The sequence below is a fragment of the Sipha flava genome, unplaced genomic scaffold, assembly GCF_003268045.1.
Source record: "Sipha flava isolate LNK unplaced genomic scaffold, YSA_version1 258_pilon_pilon, whole genome shotgun sequence".
Taxonomy (NCBI): domain Eukaryota; kingdom Metazoa; phylum Arthropoda; class Insecta; order Hemiptera; family Aphididae; genus Sipha; species Sipha flava.
The window spans coordinates 2,577,494-2,602,850 of record NW_020272917.1 but is presented as its reverse complement, the minus strand read 5'-3'; the positions used below and the strand labels follow the sequence as shown (position 1 = coordinate 2,602,850).

The 25,357-nt window shown below is 30.8% G+C and overlaps 1 protein-coding gene across 1 annotated transcript in view; it reads left to right on the top strand.

The window, feature by feature from the left end:
• The first annotated feature begins 8,104 nt into the window (after positions 1–8,104).
• Positions 8,105–25,357, top strand: part of LOC112684879 (neprilysin-2) — a 34,656-nt gene continuing 17,403 nt past the window's right edge. Inside the window, exons 1-2 of the mRNA XM_025556596.1 lie at positions 8,105–8,407; positions 8,634–8,838. Of these exons, the coding sequence (XP_025412381.1) occupies positions 8,810–8,838 (29 nt within the window). The 5' untranslated portion in view covers positions 8,105–8,407; positions 8,634–8,809. The remainder of the gene's footprint in view (positions 8,408–8,633; positions 8,839–25,357) is intronic.

The following is a 25,357-nucleotide window of genomic DNA, read 5'->3' as shown; positions in this document are numbered from 1 at the left end:
TTTTAATGGGTTTTAATGTTTTGTTATGACAGTTTAATAGTTAAATACTTAAAAGATAATAATTAAGTGCTGAAGGCCATGTAAAAACATAAAATTATTAATAGGTTTAGCAGACATTTTTTTACTCCGTCACCAAATAAAGCGATTTTCTGTAAAACTTATTTTTTAATATTGAATTAATATGAGTTAATTTATATTACAAATTAATTAATTAATATAAATTTATTTAATTTTATACGAATATCATAGATCGTTCGAATTTAATGCGTCCTTAGTGTAAATACGGTTTGCAAGTTCTGTTAAACAAATCAACGAAAATTAGTTAGCTTAAGAAAAATCTTAAAACTGTTTATCTTATATTGGTTAATAGACAAAAAAATATAAAAAATATTGGAAAAAAATAAAATAAAATAAAGCGTATTTTGGCGGTCCACCCATACAATTACTGTTTTTTTTTATTTAAAACTATCGAAACATTTTTGTCGTGTTTTGGAAAATCGCATACTCAAAAAGAGAGCATAAAATTGGAAAGAACTTATGAAACCAGCAGCTATTTCAATGGTTTAAATCGTCTGTGCAGATGATGTAGTTAATAATTTAGAATTAGTTATATTTTAGGATAACTCTATTAAACGAAGGATAAATCTTATGTCTGAAAATATATTAAAACAACTAATATATTAAGTGATTGCAGCAAAAAAAAATGTTAATTTAGATTAATGAATCTGTTAATGTTTAAAATAAGGTCTAATTTACAGTATTTATACGTTATAGAAGTCCTGGCTATTATTTTAAAGAATTTTTATTTTGTAAGCTACAACTGGTTTAGATATTTTTTCGGTAAATTGGCCTACTTTGTACTGACTACATATGTTTTGATGGTTCACCGGCTATGCTTTGGAGTGGAATTGGATTATTGGAGAAAAAATTCTATCTCGTGTCTTGTCTTTGCGTGTAGAAATACATTGTATTTGAATATGTCATATTTTTCTAATAGAAAAAAATACTCACTGGTTGAAATATTTAATAATTATGTGTGAATAGCTAAATTGATTTTTTTTGATAATTTTGAACCGTTAAATGAGTTGAATGTTCAAATGTAAAGAAAAAATCGGACAATAATTGATAATGATTAGGAATTATTATTTCAATTATTTGAATTACTATTTTTATTTTTATATTTTTGTGATGGCGACTAGTTTAATTTTGAATGTCAGAGTCATGTTCATAAAATAATGGAAAATACTGGTCTATAGTTTAGTTTGTAACCAACAAAATAAATATTTATCATCCGTCTAAACATTTAATAATTTGGTGCCCCTTTAAATTTTTCAAAATTTGCCGCTATGAACAACAGGACCCATAGCCTTTACGTAAATATGTTCCTAATCTTAAACAATCATTATAGGAACCCAGTATAACATTAATCAAATATTTGATGTTACCAAAAATCACAAAGACAAAAAAACATACAACTGAAGGCTTTTATATTTCGTCAAATAAATGCTCCAGGATATTACTTGAAACGACAGAGCAGGAACAAAAGATTTATTTTTTCATCACAATCGACCATACTAACAACTAAATTTTTTTTTTTTTGAATCCGATAAAAAAACCAAATATACAACTAACCTTAACAAATGCATTTTTAATGACGATTATTAATCCAGCAATGTTTATGCAACAGCATTCAATTATGAAAGTATAACACTATAGGCTAAAAATAATTTGGTAATATTGCTTATTATGATTTATATTATCCTTCAAATCACGCTACTATCAAAAGATTAATTTATCATGCAGACAAAGTATGAATACCTGAAGCAACAGCGTACAATATAATGTAACCATGACGCGTTGCATTATTTTCAATATTTGCCATTATTTGTTTAAGTTGCAATAGCAAATATACGATCAGTGATTAGAAAATAAAGAAGAAGAAATGAACTAAAAGGTTGAACAATAGAATATTCTTCGTAATTACCTTCTAATTTTTGTTTTTGAGCGAAGGCCGTGCATTATCATCACTAACCTTATAGAGTTACTGCACCTCTGATAGGTACTCGTATATTATAAAAACTAAATCCAGATTCAACTATAGTAAACATTTTAATTTAATATATTTTTTCTAATTATAATATCATTGCATCTAATGACGTGATAAATTAACTGCTCATTAAATATGTTTAATTTGTTTGACAACACACTCGTTCAATATTGAAAGCGATTCTTACTCTATTTTCTATTTCACCCGCCTATAAGCCTATTATTATATTGTATAAATTATTATTGTATATATATAAACGGTGGAAAAAACGTAGCTGCTAAATTAATATTTAAAAAAAAAAAATCAATATTCCTCGATAACTACAAATCGAAATTTTAAATGGCGTATGCGTACGCGACTATCCTAACATTATAACTTATATCCTATATATTAATCACTAATAGCCGACTTCAACCTCTTAATTCGCAGCGCACAGTTTCATTCACCTACACGAGCATTGTTGAAACACCGGTTGTAAAATTTCGCTTACAAATTTGTGCGATCCAATACTGAAATTACGTTCGGACGTACAACATAATACGCCGCGATCGCCGGTCGTATTCTGTTGACTGTAACGAACTATTGAGCAACGGCGTGAGTGCCCACATGAAACTGTGTATCATCCCTGAACTCTAGCGGTTGCGCGGGAATGGCGAATTGAATTAATTTAAGACAAGACGAAGCAAGCGGCCGCGTTTGATCCTGATAACAATAAAATGTCAATGCATTCGTTTAATCGGTACACGATTGTGTACTCAGACGTGTGCGGGCGGGACACGCGAAATTACACACGATATAATATTATACGAGTAGGCACTGAAATCGAATCCGGTGGCAAAACAACGCATCAGCAGCTCAACACTCGCAATGGCGTAAGTTTAATGTGTACACTTTTGTATGTCATATTTTATTATATTTATATGGGCACGAATATAGACAGTGTTAGATGTTTATCTACTAGACTCTCCGATACAGCTGTATCAATTTACGAGCAGTTAAATCGATCATTTCGAACCAAATAAATAATAATAATAATGTACATATTTCTTATATCATCGTCAAATACGTTTACGTAATCACTATACAGATAACATTTCAAAGACAAAAACTGCAAAACAATATTAATAACAATTGATCTATACCTACCAACGGCTTAGAAGCAGACGTGTACATTTTATATGTCGGTAAAATATAATGAGATAATTCGTTTGTGGTTAGTGTTAGAAATTTAAACGAGAACCTACATGCTTGTACACAATCATCAGTACACAGTTTTTACATTAACTTTCACAGACTACAATGTTTTAATATGTACCAGGGACGCCCGGATGGGGGGGCCAGTGGGGGCCATTGCCCCCCTGAGATTTTCGCGTCCCTTACAAAATTGGAAGTTATTTTACATAAAGCTGATCTTGGGTATTCAGTGACTATTCGACAATCCTTATATCTAACAAGTATCTAACATTTTTTTTCATCAACAAATGATGATTCAATTAATTTATTTGCTTCAAACAAAAGGAGATTGTCATTACTTTTTGAATAAAATAATAAAATATGATGCGAATTCAATCAAATAAAGTTGTTTTTTGTTTAAACTTTATTATATTTTTTCTTATAAATATTAAAACTAATAACTAATAATGTAATTTTATATAAACTTAAATGAGTTTTGATTTTTAAAAAATTATTAATGATAGTAATACAAAATATGAGTAGATGAAATATGTATCAGTAAATCTTCCTATAAGTATTTAGGTATTTACAATTTTTTTGCCCCTCCTGAGCTACATTTCTGTGGGCGTCCCTGATATGTACGATATATTAATTTATATTTTACATAATATGTATTATACGAGCAACACAATTATTTAATTTACATTGTACTCATTACCTACACAATACGGTTATGTCACTACATTAATCACTACATAATCGAAAGGACTGAGTTGTACAATAACTATCAGAATTGAACTCAACTTTGTACTTACTGAATGTTTATTCAAATCAATTGATAATATGGTATAGATTTTGCCCAACATAATTGTTTTTGCTGCATTACTCTTGAATATAATAATACAACCGGACAACAATTCTCGAATCGTAAGGGTGGAAGGAAAACAGATATAATTTAGGTATCTAATCCTTTGTTTTTTTTAAAAATTAGAATACTTCTGGCGGTACATCGATATTTAAAAATAAAATATACATCAACTGTAGTCGATGCCATAATAACCTAAACAAAATAACTGAAGTCATTTCTTGGGATAAAAAGCCGAACGATATAGAATTATTATGCCTCAGTGATTTGGTTGAATTATGAGGAATTCCATATAACGAAAACTAAAAAAAAAACCTTAGTGAAAATATTTTTTTGCACAAACACTAGAATTTCTATTAAACGATTTTTTATGGAACCATGAAAGCGTCATTAAAAGCCGTTTCTATTTAACGAATTAATTTTATATTATTATTTTATAATTATATAATAATATTAGCTTAATTACCCGGCTTCGCACGGAACATTCTTTGCCGTGACATAGGTTTTATTACTTTGCACTATTTAAAGCCAAGTTCGGTATAACTATTGGTGGTTATAAAACAAATAAAATGAAAGTTCAAATGAATCAGTATAGTAATTACCGTATTTGCTGGTTCCAATATTTTTTTAAAATCCCTTCTTATTGCACGTTTTATATATTGGAGAGACCACCATGTCAAATTTCAAGTTCATATAATTTTGAAATGTAGCGATGATCAATAAGTGAGTTATACCTGACGTTGTCCGTTGAGAAAATTTTGAGTGTTTAATTTTTTTTTCGGTGTTACCGTTGAACAACCTTAACCTTTTAACCTTCTTATTTTGGATTATTATTTTTTTATTTATTCATTTTATTGAGAAAAGTCTGACAGTTGGAGGTTCCAAATAAATGCTATTTATTAAAATGTAAGTGGATTATACAATATTTTTTATTTTTCCTTTTGTGGTGTGTACACAATTTGATACGTGAGTATGCCACATATAGTTATCCATGTGAGAAGCATGAATTTTCAAAATTCAGTCCATACACTTGTTTTAATTGTTCTAGTAATTTGTTAATGATCATTGAAAAAGCGAGTCACACTGGTTTGAAAAGTTTGAATTCCATTGAATTATCTGTTGGAGTCATTGGGATGCATGGTAATAGTACATGTTCACTTTTAAATTTTCCGTTTAAAATTATGACTTCGATTATTAGTTTAAAATCACTTAAATAATTGCGTAAATTTATATAGTTATTCACCGAAAAAAAGAATAAAAGCATTTATATGTAACATTCTTTTATACATACAAGCATTTATATGTATTCAAATCTTACAACGTAGGTACCTAACGTAACATTTTTTATTTATAACTTTAAAATATTAGAGAAATTTAAATTATTATTATACTTATTATACGTTAAAACTTAGGCTTATTACAAATTATTATTTGCATATATTTCGTTCAGTAAAAATGTGTTTTCAAGTGAAAAAGGGGATTTATCGTTCACGAAATTTCTATTAAACATTTTAGTTTTTTAAAGAACCATTAAATTTGTTAAATAGATTCTACTGTAAGTATGACTTTTAATTTACGAATTCGAACGAGGAACATACCATATTTCATGGAAGATAACAGCAAAACTTCACACAAGTTTGTACTGAATGCGGCTGGTTGATTCACCGCGACTACGTAAAATGTAATATTAACAATAATATTTAAATATATATATATATATGTAGCACATAAAAAATAATATCTTTGAAAAATACCTTTGCGGTAAAAAAATCATTTGTTTTAACTTTGATCATATTGCGGGTAAATATAATTAAAAAAAAAATTTAAATCCACAGTGAAATCACATATTATAAATTTAACACTGGGTTAAGTTTTTAACACTGTTAAAGTGGTTTCGTTTATCTGGAAAACTTGCTTTGAATACTGTGGGAACCTATTACATTCAATTGAAACTCTTGTTGTATTAAATACTTTTATTTATTTTTATTTTTTTATTGTACTTTATGCAATGAATATGTTAGTATTAGTAATGGAAATTATTTCAGGCATATAGTAAATAATTCGAATATTAGAATATTCAAATATTCGAATATCAGTATTCGATGCTACAATCATAGATAATACATGTATTATCTATGGCTACGATACAATACGTAACGAAAATTATTCGTTTAAATTTTCGCGCAACACAAAACGTTTAATATTAATATTATATGGCTTATGGTGTATAAAGGCCTGCGAGAAATGGATTCGAAGCCAGCGATATTTACTATTTGACAGGGAAATTAAAATACAAAGAAAAAATACTCGAATATCATAATTAAATTATTATTAATTAATTTATAATTATATAAACTATAAATCACTACAGCGAGCATCGCTTAGAACGAGATACTGCTTACAACAAGCAAAACGTTAGGTCCCGGCACGGCACTTATGATTGTATGTTAAAATATACGTCTACAACGAGTATGGTTTTACAAGAAAATAAAGCTAACTACTAATAAACAAGTACCTGCAAGATAAGAACTATTTTCATATTTAGGTCGATTAATCATTGACATACATTATCTTTAGTTGCGTATATATGGATTACTTATTAATAATAAATAATATAAAAAGTTTATCACGGAAAAACGGGTAAAACAAATTAGGTATCTTAGCATCGAATACTAATATTCGAATATGTATTACATTACTGATTAGAATACAATTGATATATCATTGATCAAAAATTATGACATTTTAACTAACATAATATGTTATTACATAAGTTATTGCAAATCATATTATCAGTCTCGAAACATCTGACATGGTAATGTGAGAGTAAACAGTGAACATATTAGTTTTTAATCGACTGATAGAATCACAATTACCATTTTGCTTAAAAATGTATAAAAAGAACTGAAAATTGAATCAAAACAAACATCATAAAAAACAATGTGTTATTTTCAAGAGAAACGTTATAGCAAGATTACTTTTAAAATTATCGCTTCAAAATGCTGAAGGTCTCCACCGCACGAAGTAAAAATATAGATAGAATTAATGTTTGTGTTGGTTTCCAGTTAATTCAAGATTGTAGATCTTAAATTCTATCATATTATTATTTTAATGAATATAACAACAGCTCTCATTTTCTATTTGAGAGTTGAAGTTTTTTGAAACCAAAATTCGGATCTGCAAAAAGGTAATGTTCCATTAATAGTGTGGGTGGTGGGGGGGGGGGGAGACGGAGTCAAATAAAAAAATTTCCTTTGTTGTTTTTACACTCGCGCAATTCGACTGTTTTTCTAGGAAACTTTTACCAAACCATTTAGTTAATTAATAATTATTTCAATGGATTAAGTATAGCTTCTTTGAAGTTACAATATTGGTATTTAATATTCTTGTAATGATAAAAATAGCATATATCGGTCGGTTTGGAATAAAAAGTTATTCTTCTCACCTATAGTCGAGTAGTATGCGATATTTTTCTCAGAATCTGCGTAAACCACGTAAATTATTTGTAAACTGCGGTTCACAACTCGTATCTATTCGTACCTTTTACAATTAGAAATAATTTGCTACACAATTTTCATAACATACAAAAGAGAAAAACAAAGAAAAAAACTAATTTTATCACCAAACCGAATTAAGAGTAAGTGTATTGTTTTCATTTTGTAACCACGAATGTTTACGGTTGACACGAGCAGGTACGGAAAAATGTCGGGGGGCAGTGCGCCTAGACCCCTAGAAGTCCCTCCTCCCCGCTGGTTACGCGCTTGACCATGTGTGTGTGTGTGTGTGTGTGTGTGTGGTTAGCGCGATAAACGAACCGGTGGCGGTCGGTATACGTGCGTGCGCACGGTTACCTGCCAACTGGTTACTGGTTCGCGGTAGAAGGGGGGTTGAACCGCGATGCCCCCCGAAAGTTGGTGGCACCTCCGTGGAAGGCCCACTCCGCCGGTGTGCTGAGGCATGACGGCGGCGGCGGCAACGGCGGCGGTAGCGGTGGCAGCGGCTGAGGCGACGGTTTCGCGGTTGTATCGCAGCGACCATCATTCTCGTCACGCCGGCCGACACAGTCGCACGGCACTCGTCACAGGTAGACGCGGTGCACCGACGGTTGGGGGACGGAAACGAAATTCGCTAAGAGGAGAAAAACAAAAACTACGGAAAACCATACGGACGACGACGACGGCTGTACGATTTTATCGACTTTCCTCGAGACGATTTCGATAAAAACAATACTGTTGCGTTATTGCCGACGCGAGTGCACGTCGAGACCACACCGCGTCCGTACTATATTTTAAATTGCAGCTGAAGCGTTGCGGTGCGTCGTAGTACGTATTACAATAATAATGATCGTAATTAATGCATGCGTTTGAACATAAGAAAAAATCACTCTCCTCCTCCTCCTCCTCCTCCTCCTCCCCCCCCCACCGTACCATTGCTTGTGCTGACTTTTTTCCATTTTTTCCATTTTTACTGATGCCACGTTATCGCGGCTCGTCGTCGCCGCCGCCGTTGTTATTATTGTTGTTACCGCGTACCGGTTCTGTGTTGCAGCGACTGGTGAGTGCGGACAACACGAGCGGGACCACGACCAGACACCGCGGCACGTGTTCCTGTCATTCGCACGCGGAACCTCTGCCGTGCGGTAGCCTACTCGTCGACCGACTCTCCGCCGACCACGGATCGACCGATCGCCGTAGTCACGCGGACCTCACGCCGACGTCGTCGAGATGACCAACCAGCCGACCATCGTGATCAAGTAAGCTTCCTATACATGTTTATTTTTATTTTTCTTCTTCTTTACCCCGTCCGTTGAAAACGTTGCATCCCGTACATGTGTACGTGCACAAAATGTTGTGCAAAAACGCGTTACAGCCGTCCGAGTTTCGATGCGACGCCGGTGCCGTGTGACATAACTTGTTTTCCGCTCGGCCGTCGCGATTTTTCCGTGGTTTTCTCAGCAGCGTACGCGAAGTCGCTATTGGGGGTTACTTAATTTTTGTGTATTATTATTATTTTTTTTTTATACTCTTTCTCCGCAAACCCTACGCGCCAAATCGCACTACCGCTTTGGCAACAGAGATCGTAATTCGTCCTCTTCCGAGCCGGGGAAACGAGAAAAATAATGCGCAAACTATTACTATGCGGTTTTGATATTTCGTAATTCTTCCGGTCAGAAATCTTCAATTCAATATAAATTTTCTTGGATTTATCGGCGTATCGTTTTCTTTTTTCTAAACGCTATTCATATTATTTATTACATCAGAACCGTTTTTCGAATATTATAACGATTACGCTTTCGATTCTATATACATATACGTGTACAATAGTTTACTATTGGCTTATTCGGTGTTTCACGGCTAAGTTAAGGTTACACATGATATTTTGTAATAAATATTATAAGGATTTTATTTATACAAATTTACACATCGTATACACCTGCTCCGAACGTCATTCTAATAGTAAAGTAGTTTTCGTACAAATCTTAATGGAAATCAATTACAATTTACTTATTCCGGTGTTCGTGTTTAATTCAGCATATTTTTCCGCAGTTGTAACTTTTTTTATCTACAACGTTATGTTTTACAAATAAAAAAAATTGGTTTTATTCAATAGAAATGTTGATATCGTCGAACGTAGACGATAAACAAGTTAAATAATGTTCCATAACTCGACCAATATTTCGACATACGCTGGCATATTATATAAATATAATTAATATTTTTTTTCTGGACCATCATTGGATCATGGTGTTTATGTTATTATTAACAGTACTTGACTTGAGGGGGGACGCAAGGGACGGAGTACTCAACTAATATTCAGAAATTTTAACGTCTTCCTACTATTATTACGTTACAATTATAACGCTTAACAAGTCTTGGGAACACTTTTTTCTTTAAAGTAAACGGAGTCTCCCTTCTTTAATTTTGCCAAATTAAACACTGATTTTCAGTCAGAAAGTTAAAAAATCTACAAAACGTACAAATTTACAGTTCTCGAATAAACAGCATAAATATTTAAAATATATATATGCATATATAATATACGTTTGACACCTTAGAAATATCTCACGTTTCGATGTCTATCTACGATCGTTGTTCATGTGGACGGGAAATCGTGCCCAAACGACTTTGGGGAACGACGACTACGGTGACACTTTGGCAAGGGTGTCCGAGTGCATAATATTACTATCGCCATGGTACGATGAGAAATTATACTCGTCAGAATGTCTTTTTTTCCTTCCGAGCGTGTCTGCTTAGAGGTTTTTTTTTATTCGCACAATTGACATTATTATATATGTAAATAGAAATAGGTAGTGCATGTATAATTATTGTGACAGTTTCACGTCGTAAGTGTTGCACGTGTTGACGGATCGAACAATTTCCCGTGGTGTCGTTTCTGTGCTTCACATAAACGATTTGTATGATACGTACGATACGCACAACGTCATGTGTTCATATTTGTTGCATTTAGTATAGCTACAACACATTGTATGTATTCATGTCTCCACATTGTAATTATCATATTGTGTACGAGTTCTGGTACGGCTATGAACGCGATGTTTAAGTTAGTCAAGTACGTACGCTATGAGTCGAAGAAACTGGTGCGATTTTCGCAAGGTGATATTAAAAAAAAAAAAAATAGAAATTCGATAAAAATTAATGTCACCCACGAACGTCTTTTACTTGTAAACGATAGGTTTAAATGCGATACATTGGCAAACAACAACAATTATAATAAAATTACGAGTACATGAATAAACTGCAGCATTTGTATTTGAAATACAAAAATGTGTGTAGTCGTAACTCCTCTTCTATTATAGCTTTAACAATCACTATCTTTCATCTAGATAAATAATTTAATTATTTCACTTGAATCACAGGGTACCTATGAAGAGCAAAAAACATGGCAATCTCAAAAATTACTTTTAGCCTACCATATCATATTTTAATAAAATAATTTTTTTTTTTTTTTTATAACTTACTACCGCTGTAACTCGACCAGTCACTTTTTTTTGTTAAGTGACCGAGTAATGGTTCAATTAAACAAAATCAGTCACTGTATATTTTATTATCTACCAAATTCGAGTAACATTCTTTAATCGATAATGGATAACATAAGATTCATCTGAAACCAACAAATTCTATTCAGAATTCCGAATGTTTTTGGTTTGTTTTTCGCGCATTTTAAAATTACCTCTTGCACATACGAGTTTATTTAGGTACATGAGGGTCCCCGTATATAGGTGGTATATCCTTACCGCAAATTGAATACGCCCGTATATGATAATATACGTATAGAATATTAAGACTTTCTAGCGCATCCGTTGCAATTTTCATTCGGTGGTGGCGACTATAATAATATTCGTGTTCACGTGGTTTATTCAATATTTACACGCACAGTTTGACGTGTACTGGAATTAACACCTTAAGCACCTTATATGATATATAGATACCTGTTTACAAGTCATATCAATCACTGTCCGTTCGAGAGTAGAGAATTAAAAGGTCGTACAGATTTTGACGATCGTGACGGATCCGCATAGTATTATAATAAGTATACGAATATTAGCGTTTGATCTCTTGACCACGTGCTGTTATGAACATAATAATAATAAAGCCGAATAAATCACGTGCGCGCCGCAAAGTATTATATATAATTCTGGTACCTATAGGTTAATCGTTGCAAATACGTTCGTTTCCCGATGAATACTATAATAAAATTATTATTATGCTTTCTAAAAGCTGCACGCAAGTGTACAATGGAAAGCGAAACGTATCCTACACGCTTATCTCGAAACCGGCTAACCTAAATAAATAGAAGTGTAAACTGCAACATATCTATTATCTTTTATTCGACAATCATTTCACTGTTTGGCGGATTATTCAATAACGTCTGTGCCTAATACCGATCGATCAACAATTGAATATTATAATAATTACAATAACATTATTTGATTATTATTGTATATTATATTCTAATGTAATAATTTTATTTTATCGTAAAATATTATGTGTTATTATCTTATTCGGGCTTTATTGATTGAATATAATTACCATACCGATCGATTGTTTCCATTGCTCGGACAAGCATCCTTTAATGTTATCATAACCAAGGTATACGCAATAGTGATTATGTTATGATCATTTTTTATTTCCAGAACCACGGTATTATTATATTTATTAATATTGTTAACATTTTTTGAATGCCATATATGTAAAAAATTGAATTTCTCCGCATTTATAGTTATAATGTCAGGATGAAGATGTTCGGTGCCAAGAAATAAATAAACAAATCGAAATCACCTGTACTGTTGTTAATACAAAACCATTTTTTTACAGTCACTATGACCTTACAATAATTATTACAATCATCTTGATGCATTATATGTTTCAAATGTTACTACTTACTAAGACGAGTTATAAATATTTTACCTAAAATTTGATCACCGAATTTCTCCAAACGCGTAGACAATAATATTTTATTACTAAACTTAACGTATATAATTGTAAAATTAAAATACTTCTTTCGGAATTTGAAAATTTGAAAAATTTAAAAGAAAAAAATTAATAACCGGTTCTTAGCATTAGATTTGTTATTATTTGGTATTCATGTAATTTGTATTATGATTTATTATTATTATTATTATTTCAACTTGTGATAACGACATGCTTTAACTAACATACAAGTTTCGCGTTACGGTCGTATTGGAAATATTAATGTAGTAATTTAATTTTAATAAAACTGAAAAAGTTGATAAATGATGATATTATTCAACTTTATACGAAGAAAAAATTAAATTAATAAATTAAAAAGTTATTATTGTGTTACACTATTAAAATAATAAATTATTTTATGAACTTGACTTATAAAATACCTATCGGTAAAAAAAATTGTATTATTTATATCAACATTTATACTATAGATTAAATATATATCGTCAATATTTATACGATCAAATCTCAGTTTGTATATCTATAACTCCAATTACGTTTTATGTCCTTTCAAATTTATTTTAATACAAATTAATCTTGATAATTAAATTAAATTTTACTCTTCCTTGAGACTTAAGAATTCACGAGTCAACTTTATAGTTTATATATAATAAAATACTGTACAGTATTATATCCAAACGTTTTTCCATTTTGTTAAAAAGGAATCAATTATTTTATTTCAGTATTTAATTTAATAAACGTATAATCTTTTGATTTGAAACTAACAATACGTTTTCTTTTATAAATATTTGAATCAGAAAAAATTCGTGAAAAACGCTGTGACTTAATTCAAAGAATAAAGTTCTAATTATTTTTTAAGTTAATACTTTTGAAATTAATATTGAAGTTCTTCTGGAAATTAAAAAACTGTATATCATGATTAATGTACAGTCTTAACGTTAGCTTACTCCACGTAGATAATTCAAAAGATATTGTACATGTTTCTCCGCGTATGCGTAACTTAAGCATCGTTATAACAAATTATATAATATAAACATGATAATGATTTTTTTTAATATAGTTATTGTTCTTATATTGTATTGGGATTTCAGTTTCAAATAGTTTTAAATTTCCGTGGATATTTTAGTAAAAATATTTGTCGTGTTTCCAAAAAAATCATCTTCCTTCAATTTCCACTATATTAGTTTAAACTACGAATTCACCATAAAAGTAAATTAATTACGTTCTATATTTTGCTATGCTGTATGTGTTGGATGGTCTGATACAACTAAACACAAGCTTACTTCCTCTCAAATATTTATTACCAATCAAGTGACCATTTAGTTAATGATTATTAAGAAAATAAATCGTATTTCTATTAAAGAGAGAAACGTTCTCCTAGTTATAACTAGATAGTTATAACTAAAGTGCTATAGCACTAGATATAAAGTAATGAAAAAACGTTTGTACAGCATGCCCGATTACGCCATTACCGACGGCTCAAAGATGATTGGACATTTTACTTTCATAAGCTTCCGGTGATGATGAGCCGCTATTGAATCGATCAGGTGATATTACAGTATAATGCAGTGCTAAAAGACGTAATGTATTATCGGCTATAGTTAATTATATCACTGACGTTTCGTCGTTATGTGCACAATATATGTATATATATATATATATATGGGAAACTACCGAATAATTTACATAATATCGATAGCACAATGTTATAATAATGTGATATAACAAAACTGCAACGATCAAACGTGCATAAACGGACGTTCATATAATCGTTTTATTAAACGGATCAATTTTTTTAATTTTTTTTTTTTTTTTAAATTTAATTCGAAAAAGTATACGTGTTTTACGCCCGTGTAAGAATAGTACACGCTGATTAGCGAGAGTTTAGAGAAAGCCCGATGTTATTGTTGTTATGATTAATAATAATAAAAATAATAAAATAAAAAAATTCAACAAAAAATTACACGCGCGCAGTTATAGGTTCGCACTTCGGCACTATAGGTTCTTCGTATATTTTTTTGACTTGAATGCAAGGAAGAGAAAGTGATTAGAACGGTTCATTTTGATTACACACACACACACACACACAAACACACACTTATACACGCGCGCACACACATTTACTTGTGTTATAAAATTAATACAATGAAAATAGTGTATGTAGGTTTACACGTCATTTGGTTGTTTAACTAACCGCGATTTAGAAGAGACGTAAAATATTAGATTATAATCGTGTGCCACTTTTACGAGATGTTTATGTGTTTGCGTACTAGAATTGAGGCTTATGGTATATTCTTTTTAAATCTGTACTGTTGAGTAGTACAAACTTTTCGTAATTAATATACTACACAATTACATAATACTTACTTAATAACAATATTATATTATCATAATTATTGAGACGCACTGTCTAACTTTTAACAACCGAACATTTGTCTTGTGTGCATACGTATTTTGATAATCCTGTCCACGGTTATTCATGCAGCTCGAGTTGAAAAATCTCGCTTTAACGAAAACAATTTGCTTCGTATTTATAAATTATGAGATTTATTTACAAAGATTTAAGGACGCCATACTTAAAAAACATTTCAATCCTCACATTTATTATAAGTTTCGAAAAAATAATAAAACTGCTACAATATCTTTGAAGATAAAGATGTAAATCTGTGCAAACGACGTAAACTTAATAACGAACGGGATAAGTTTATTTTTTTCATCGATCAGTTACAACAGGAATAAATCGAATGAAACGTAGAATCCGGTTTTCTCTCGGTACAAAGACATTTGGATCATCTCCAAAAGGATCGGGTTCGCTCTAAGGATCCGATACGCAGTTATAATGTTCGGCTGTTAAATATTATGGGAGAAAAAATAAAATAAATAAAATCCAGTAATTTTTTTTAATTCGAAACGATTATCTCCGTTATTCTCACAACGACTCGACTTTAAACAATTCCACATGATGAATTCTTATATCGCTTACGGTGGCAGGACAGAATGATTTGTATGTATTTTGGTTATTGTAATAGTAAAAAAATAAATAATTGACATTTGTCTAGAGCATTTTGTTTTCATGTCTATTTATAAGTACAAAATGAATGTTTTAATAAATCATAAACATGTATAGGTTACGTAACAAATGATAAATAATATTTGTTAGTTACCGATTAGGGTGATGAACATTTGGACTATTTACTCAAAATCTAACACGTTTGGGTATAAAGGGACACAAAACATGGACGTAATATATAATAAAATGTATGTGGACACGTTATTATAATTTTATCTGGATAATAAAGACACTTTTCACTTTTCTGTAATCAATTGTGATCGAATTTGGTAATGAAACCCGAACTCGACTGCAAATTTATATTATAAGATTAATTTCCAAGTTGGTCAACTGTTGGAATGTGATGGTTTAGATTCGAATTTCTTAAGACCGAACACGTACCAAATGGTTTAGTTGTACCCATTGTTTGAACTCCAAAAAATTTGGTTTTTACGAGACAAGATCTGTAATCGGTCAATCAAAATGTGCGTGTTGCGAACATTCGAAGTATCGAAGATGGCGATGGCATTTTAGGAATTAGGGCTCGGCGTAAGGTATTTTCGGATAGTATTTACCTTTTTTGATATCATGATCTATAAACGGGCACATTATTATCATCGGTGGTATCCGACGACGACGCGATACGATAATGGCTGTATAGAGTCTATATTATGGACTGTATAGTACCACGATAAAATAAAAATACATGGCATTACGAAAAGCAACATTTTTCGGATACTTCCTTGTTATAAGCTTTTACGTGAAAATAATGATGACATTAGAGGTACGCAATAATATTATTACTATATTATACTCTAACCAAAAGTACATCCGATACGTATTTCATAAGTTTACCCGAAGGCAGTGGCTCGTGTACACGTGAACAAATGCACGTGCACTGTCTATCCAAATTCAAGAAAAACTGAAAACATAAATTATAATAACACAACCACCAAGTACGCACGTAATGTTATTTAGAATATGTTTCAAAACATAAAAATATGATCAAATTCAGTACACGAAAATAATATAATATTTGGATTGGGTCGTTCCAAGGACAAGCGGCCGGGTGGTTGTCCGCGCACGGAACGGTGTCGGTAGTGCACACGATCGTTGTGCACATTTGTACAGTGCAAACATGAAAACGAGTTATGCGACCCGCGTTGTAATGGAATTGATGTGCACATAACCAGATAAATTGTTTTCAGCGAATCATTTTTCTTCGACGTCGCTGTCGCGTGTCGGCATAATAATTTATTTTTAAGCTGCACTTACACTAGGCGAACTATTCGCGCGCGGACGCGATTAAAAACCGCCTATCGCCTATCATTGCACACTAGTCGGTTTGATCGTTCATAAACGCGATTACCTGCGTCAACAAAAAAAATTTTTTCTTTTTATATTTACCTTCATAAAATGTATTTAAATATTGTTTATATATATATATATATATATATATATTTAATACGTACCGTATTGTATTCCAAATACTATTCTCCCCAGATATTTCAATAATAAAATTTTCAAGATCAAACATATTTACGTTTATCTGTACTGTTCACCACCAATAATAAAACGGAAGTGATAAAGATCGTTTTGAATAAAACGTTTGGTATGAATAGTTCCACTGAAAACAATATATTTAATTTTAGTTAAAATTGTTCGCTTAAAATTAAACATGGGCAATCGAACGTGGATGTCCGCGGTTTTAATTCACGCGGTTTTTTTAGTGTGAATACACAGATTTAATTGTAGCTGTTTAAGCGAATAATCGCGTCCGCGCGTGGGTAAACCGCCTAGTGTGTAATGCACTTCACTCTCACACATTATATTTTGATTATCAGCTGATAATGTTCGTCGATCATTATCATAGATTTTAAACAAAAATCATGTTTCTGCTTTCTGTTTTCCATCGACGAACGGCGTTATCGTATATTATTAATGTATTTGTTTATAATTTTTAAAATTAATTCTGTACAGTAAATACTGCAATGCAATTTTTCAACAATCTCGTTGGAAGAGAAGATAGAAATAAAAAATAAAGGTAGGCCTATTCCAGATTTTAACATTATGCAAGTTATTAAATGTAAACGAGACAATATGTAAGAAAATTTAAAAACAATATTTGTAAAATCCATGACTGGATTTGAGGTTATTTAGAAACGAATCAAAGCAGTCTACTTTTTGGTAAAAAATCTAATGATGTTGCTTTGGTAAATAATGGAATAAACTATTTAATTAATTTAACTTCTAAAAACAAACACATGAAAAATCAAAGATATACATAAATTGTCGATACAATTTAAAACTATTAGGAAAACCACAACTTTCTAGTGCGTATCGGTTGAATATCAAACAATACAATGAAAAATTAAGTCATAATCGTTATATATTGAATTAAATAATAAATTGTATTAAATTATTAAACTTGTCGGAACATTTGAACTTGCACTTCGAGATCACGGTGAAAAACCAAATACAGAGAATCCCGACGTATTTTAAGATCTTATAAACTTTAATTCAGAAATAGATACAGCACTAAAGAATCATATTGAAAAAATCTTCGAAATTTATCGAAGGTCTACCAAAATCAATCCAAAATGATTTAATAAAATGTTGTTTAGTATGCAGTATGTTCACAAAGAATTTAAAATGAAATAAAATAAGCAGAATATATCTTTGTGTTGGCTGACGAAACAACTGACATATCTGCTGAGTTTAAATTGCCATTAATATTCAGATATTTAATATCGGACGGAACACTAGTAGAAAGGTTATAGGGATTTTTCGACCCTACTGAACACAATGCGAAATCATTGTCTGAATGGATAATATTCAACTTGGAAAAAGTCCTTGAAACTTCAGAAATGTTATTTGTCAAAGCTACGACAGCGCAAATTTGATGAGCGGACGTCTCAATAATGTACAAAAAATAATAAATAATACTAATAAAAATGCACATTTCATACATTGCTATGCTCATCAGCTTAATTTAATTTTAATTCAAGCAACTTCACAAAATCGTAAGATAAGGATTTTTTTTTCAAACTTAACTGATATGACAAATTATTTTTCCAACAGTCCTCAGCGGGTTGCGGTTTTAGATATAGTTGTTAAACACAAAGTTCCTCGTTCATCTACTACTAGATGATTCTTTAATGCTTCATGTTGATATTCTGTATAATCAACTACAAAAACGAACTATGGATCATGTAAAACTTTCAAAGGCAATTTTTCAATTCAAAAAAAAATATATTAAAAGAAAGACAGAATATTGATAAAATTGAAGAAGAAAGAAAGTCATCCAAAGAAAAAACGAAGACAATATGATACTATTGAAACAAGAAAAATCGCGACATAAGAAATATATGACATTTTAATTATCAACGTTAAACGAACAGTTTGATTATAAAAATCACTTAAAGGTTTCTCACCTATTTTTATCTATTAAATTTCCTACGTACGAAAATAACTTCCCAAGTGACCATTTTAATAAAACTGTTGAAGCATACCTTTTTTAAGATTTTACTAAACTTAAGACTGTACTACAACTGTTCAACAAAAGAACCGATTTCCGTGATATCTCTTCTAAAGGGGAGGGACTGTGTGGTATTTTCCAACCATTCTAATCAGTTAATAGTGAACACTCTCTCGTACTCTCTCTTTGGAAAAATGTAAATGAAAAACTGGAATTCAAGTCATCTACCATTTTTCACAATAGATTTCTACGGCACGCGTACCTATCCACCGGTTGGCTTTTTTTATTTTAAGAAATCGACGCATTTTTCCTCTTGATGTCATTGTTGTCGTATTCCGTTAAAATAATATTAATAATATCATATTATAGAATAACCGAGTAAACATCATTATATCATATTATGCGTTTACCGGTCGTACAGATACTTATATAATTAAAAATGCAGCGTATGTACGGCGATGAAATTATCTTTCTCGCGGGCCGAATCAGCTACACATCAATAATATTCGGTCAATGTCGAACGCCCTCCGAATGAAAATTACGCGATATGTTTACCGAACGACAAATACGTGCCGTTCTATTTAAAAATAAATCGAATTGAATTCTTGATTTCGTACGTATAACAATACAAATCGAATCCGTGTACTGATTAAAATATCGACAACTTTTCTAGTTTTCTTACACGCACCTATGCTCTGTGAATATAATATTTTCGACTCGATATCGCATCGACTTTCCATTTTGTGGTCTATAACAGTGGACATTATTGCACTACGTGATGATGATGATGACGGTTATTTTAATATCGAGATAATTATTAATTACTCGAGTTGAGTTGCACGTAGTTAGAGACGTTGCGATGAAGAACAAACTGTCATTTACAATACGGATATAATAACAGTACGAGATAATAAAATAATATAATATAATAATCCGTTTTAATTGTACGCGTAACGCCCACATGGGTAAAATCGTACTGTGACACGCTATACGTAATCGTTTATATGTGTTCGATCGCTATTAGATAGGTAGTCGTGATGAATGCCATTGTTATTGGCAATATGTATATGTACGTAATATTATATCATTATTAAAGAAATTTATTCGTGAGCGTCGGTCGATAGAAAAACGAAATCTGTCAGGTTTCTGATAACGGAAAACGAAAGTGTAGATATACCAGAGCAGAAGATTAATGTTATATTCTCGGCTCGTTTTGCTGCGGACAAAATCGCCAAACGCGTATTCCACTGCTTAGGCGATGTGAAATTATCGTTGTCGTAATAATACCGAATAATCGTACGCCGTTAACGTAATACGATTTCATTATCACTTTTGCGTATTATGTTTGATGATGAATGGCGCAGATGCACTATTATTATCATCATCATCACCATCATCTGGAGAAGCGATCGAATTTACAAGTCATTGTTTTGAATGCCACGGCACGGTACGAGAAATCGAGGGTCTTAAAACGCGCTTTTGAATTTGCTCGGTATACGCATTGATTGCCGTGGATTACCATTCAATTTAAATATCGCTATTAACAGTTTTGTTCAATTAAAACATCAATCCGGGTCACTAGTTAAGGTCAACGGCGGTTTCTGTGCAAATCTGAAGGATAGAAAGCAATTATTGGCCGGAACGTCTCCGTCTATCTCTCTCTTTCTCTCTCGCTCTCGCTCTGCGATATGTTCATGTTCTCGGACTAAAGGTCATATAGGAAGAGTCTGTGTGAGGAATACGAAAAACGCGATTAAAAACGACCTTAACCGGTGCTTCAAAAGCGTGTTCATTTGTTTACGCATACATTATTTTAAATAGCTATCAACGAAATATGTAAACCATGATTGCAATTATACACTTGTAGCGTACACGCACATTTAATAATCAAATATAACTTTATCACATTGTCATTGTTATTTGATTTATCAAACTATAAATCTATATTTATAAAATTTAAGTACCATTTATTGAGTGATCAGTGACTGATCAGTGTACAGTCAAGATTAATATTATACATGTTCATTTGTCATTTTGAGTGAATGTACTTATATATATATTTATACATATGCGCACTGCGTGCACTGTTAATGGAGTTTTCAAAAATGGCATTTTTAAGGATGTATATAGTTTTCCACTATTTGATAATATAGGAATTATTTTACCTTTGTTATTTAATATGTTGATTTTTAATAATAATTAATAATCATAATTTAAAAACATATAACTTAATATATTATAAATAAAATAAGTGTCATTAGAATATACATAATGTATATTTTATACGACGATCGTGTACTTTTTCCAACCTAGATATAATTATCTTTCGGGTGAGGCCGAATAATTCAACTAGTATATAATAAATGTTACCTATATTCTATTCGTTGTAATATGGAAAACGAAAGATTAAAAAGTTCAACTTTAAATGTATACAAAATACATAAATCTCTACTCCGAAGGTTTGTATATTTTAATATTAAAATTATGGTGTGGTATAATTATTAATGTTGAACACACATATTATTTTAATTTAAAAACCAAGAACAATATATTTTAATAAAATAATAAAATATGTAATAAAATTTAAAAATTATTAAATGGTTAATACTTGTAAATTCTTTTTCACTTTTTCTTGAACATTTTTATTATATCAATGATAATAACATAGGATACAACACCAAAAAAACCACGGAGGTACGAATATTACTCTATAAAAAAATAAACATGAAAGTTAAGTTGCTAGTAAATATTACTAAAATACATTTATCGGTTTATCACAAAAAGAAGGTCGACAATATACGTGGTCCAGTATTATATACTTTGAATACACAAATAAGTACCTAATTAAATGAATAATTACTTATTCATGTATTTAATTTACGATTAAACAACAATAATACTCGTGCATTATTTGTATGGTCTTCCACACTTCGATTGGTGGATAATCAATCTACCAGTGTCACCAAACATGCATTGTATATACGAATAGGAAAGTATAACAGTGAATAATAATAATAATAATAATACATTAAGAATCATGGCTTGGTTTAAACTATTTTAATTTATTAGTATACAATGTAAATAAATACCTTGAACAAAAGCCAAATAATCTATTATTGCACGAGTTTCCGTTTATTATATATTATTTATATTTACTATGCAATATCAGCCTGTATTGAATTTTAAATACTTTTTTTACCAACTTTGTCACTGTTCGGCAATGGGTTAATCGTACAGGGTCTTTCAAATTTTTCGTGACCACTAATTTCACTGTGAGATACTTAAATTTTAAAATAATGAGTACATTTTAAATTTAAAATTTTTAAAAACTTAATAAAGTATTAAAATCAAATGAAAATTCATAATATGATATGATTAATAATATTATAATAATATGATTAAGTTGACACATTTTTTTAATTAAATTAAGTGGGTAAATGTTTTCATGATGATTTAAACATTTCCCAGAGATTTTTTTTAAATTATTAAAAAACAATCAACTATATAGTGCACAAAACATTTTATTCGTACATATTAAAATTAAGTTTTAACAATTATGCAGTTAACATCTAATTATAATTCTTTATGTATTTGTTGTGCATTATTAGCGTTTTTCCCGTTTTTCTTGAGGAATGACTTTAGCCATCGATATACTCCATTTATGAGGAGGTTAGTTAATAGTAATCGCTTGTGACAGAATTAAGACGGTGTGGATGATGATAAAATATGTATCGTTATTAATCACAAAATCCAACTTTGATCGAAAAATACGTCTCTCTCCATTAAAAAACTCTGAGAAATGCATATTTGACACGTTGAGTCTTGTGATAATCTTTAAGTTATTTTCTAAGTGTTTATTGACGGTAATGCGCAGTGTTGTGGACAATTTCACCGAAAGATCGATACCTAATACGTCGATAATTTCGAACTCACATCGAATCTATTATCGGTGCACGAAGTCCTGCGATTGCTTGACAAAAAAATAACTCATCGCACACACCTTAATTATTAAAATTGATCCAACTTAACATATAGTTTGCGGCCATCGAGCACAACAGTGATGTAAACATTTTTAAACGAATTTTTGGGATGTATTTCGACACATCTTGATATACTCAGTTAAGTTTACAATGTATATAAGCATAATGCGCATGTTTAGCAAAGGATCCAGGAAAGTTGCATATTGATAACGGAATCGTACGTTTTTATTTTCTTAACGCGCTCGTCACGAGTTATTCTACTAAACTAACGATGGCTAACGTACGAAAGATTAAAGCGGATGACACTATAAGTAAAACGCCATAAAGATCGATATTAATTTCAGGTCGACCTAAGTCGTTTTTTTATTGTTGAATCGTTGGTTGTCTATGTTTGTACATATATGAGCAAAAAATTACTGTGAATAGTCTTCGTACAAGTATGCGAGTATTCGATCATCTAATCTGCATAATTCACGAGTAAAAACACGCATGACGTGCTACGAACAATAAGGGATGAGAGTATAATCATGTATTACATTATTGACACCAGTGGCGGATTTAGCATCAGGCAATGTAGGCAGTTGCCTAGAGTAGTAGATTTTTGGGGGCGGCAATTTAAGGCCAATATTTTATTGAAAATACCGGTTTTTTCTTAGAATTTGTAATGTAGGGTGATAACTCTGAAAGATGGCAATTAATGTTAAAACATTATAATTAACCGATTGAGAATTGGACACACTCGACTAACACATGGTCATTTAATGGACAACATAGAATCAACATTATGCTTCTCATGCAATAAAAAACTAACAATTAAACATATAATAACAGAATGCCGCTCATACTTCATCGAAAAAGTCAAATATAATATCCCTTCAAACTTGTATGAAACAATAAGACCAAATATTTCCGACAACTTCATCCTCTTCCTCAAGAACACCGGACTGGACAAATCAATATAAAATTAAACAATATTTTTTCATAACACAACCTTTTTAATACGTAAATAATCTAATAATCATTTCACAGATAAATTTAAAAAAAAAAAATGTAACTAATGGCCATAGCTGCAGAAGTTGTAATTTTGATCAATAAAAAAAAAAATGTTTAAACATTACACCTTCTTGTTAATATAATTAACACTTCTTCTTATAACGATATGTATTTGAAGGTATTCCTGTTGACCGTTTCATTCAATTTATACCTAGTTGTGGACATAAAGCTAACGATATAAAAAGCCATTTTAGACATGTTGGAAAGCCTTGATATTAGTATAAATGATTGCAGATGTCAGATTCACGTAACTGCTAATAATATGTCTGGACGTTACAACGGATTACAGGCAAAAATCAAATAATTAAATCCCCTTGATATATACACACCATGTACGGCTCATATGTTAAATTTAGTTGGTGCTTTGTTGTGCAATGTTTCAATGAAGCTGAATAATTTTTTTTTCGAATTCAACATCTTTATATATTTTTTTCCGGATCTACTCATAGATGGAAAGTATTAATGTTTAATTCAAAGTCTGAATCAAAAACACTAAAACGCCTTTCAGGAACTCGATGGTCATCAAGAGATGATGCTTATGTGAGTTTAAATGACTCGTTGGATGAAATATTAAAAACTTTAAGTTTACTTGAAAATAACAATAGTGAACCAGCTGAAACTCGAAACGAAGTCTATGGTTTACGCAAGAAGTTTAAAAACTCGAGACAACAATGTTAATGGCTATATTTTTGGGATTTATATTAAATAGATAAAAATTTTTGAGTAAATAACTTCAGTGTTGAAATAGATATTACAGTAGTTTTGGAGTTGTATGATTCATTAATAAATTTAATATTATCTCAGAGAAATAATTTTGAATGATTTGAGAAAAATGCAATTTTACGAGCTCTAAACAAAGAATATAAAACAACAATTTCAAGAAAAAAGAAAAGATCAATTCCATATAATGAACCAAGACAAGTTGTTGTTCTGTTAACAGGGAGAAATTATTTAAGAATTAATACATATTTATTAAATTGATAAATTAAGTATTGAGCCTCAAAACAGACAGGATGCTTATAAATATTTTTGTGAACCTTTTTCTTTTTTAAACACACTTAAAACCATAGAACAAAATTAAATATCGGAAAAAGCTAAAAAAAACTTTGCAAAATTTATAAAACTGATTTATATTCTGAAAAGGTTGTGCATGAAATATTATATTTTTGATCTCTTTTAGTTTTCAAATTCACCGCACTAAAGCTTTTGGAAATAATTTTTAAAAATGATTTGAAATCAGTGTTTCCAAACATAAAAATAAT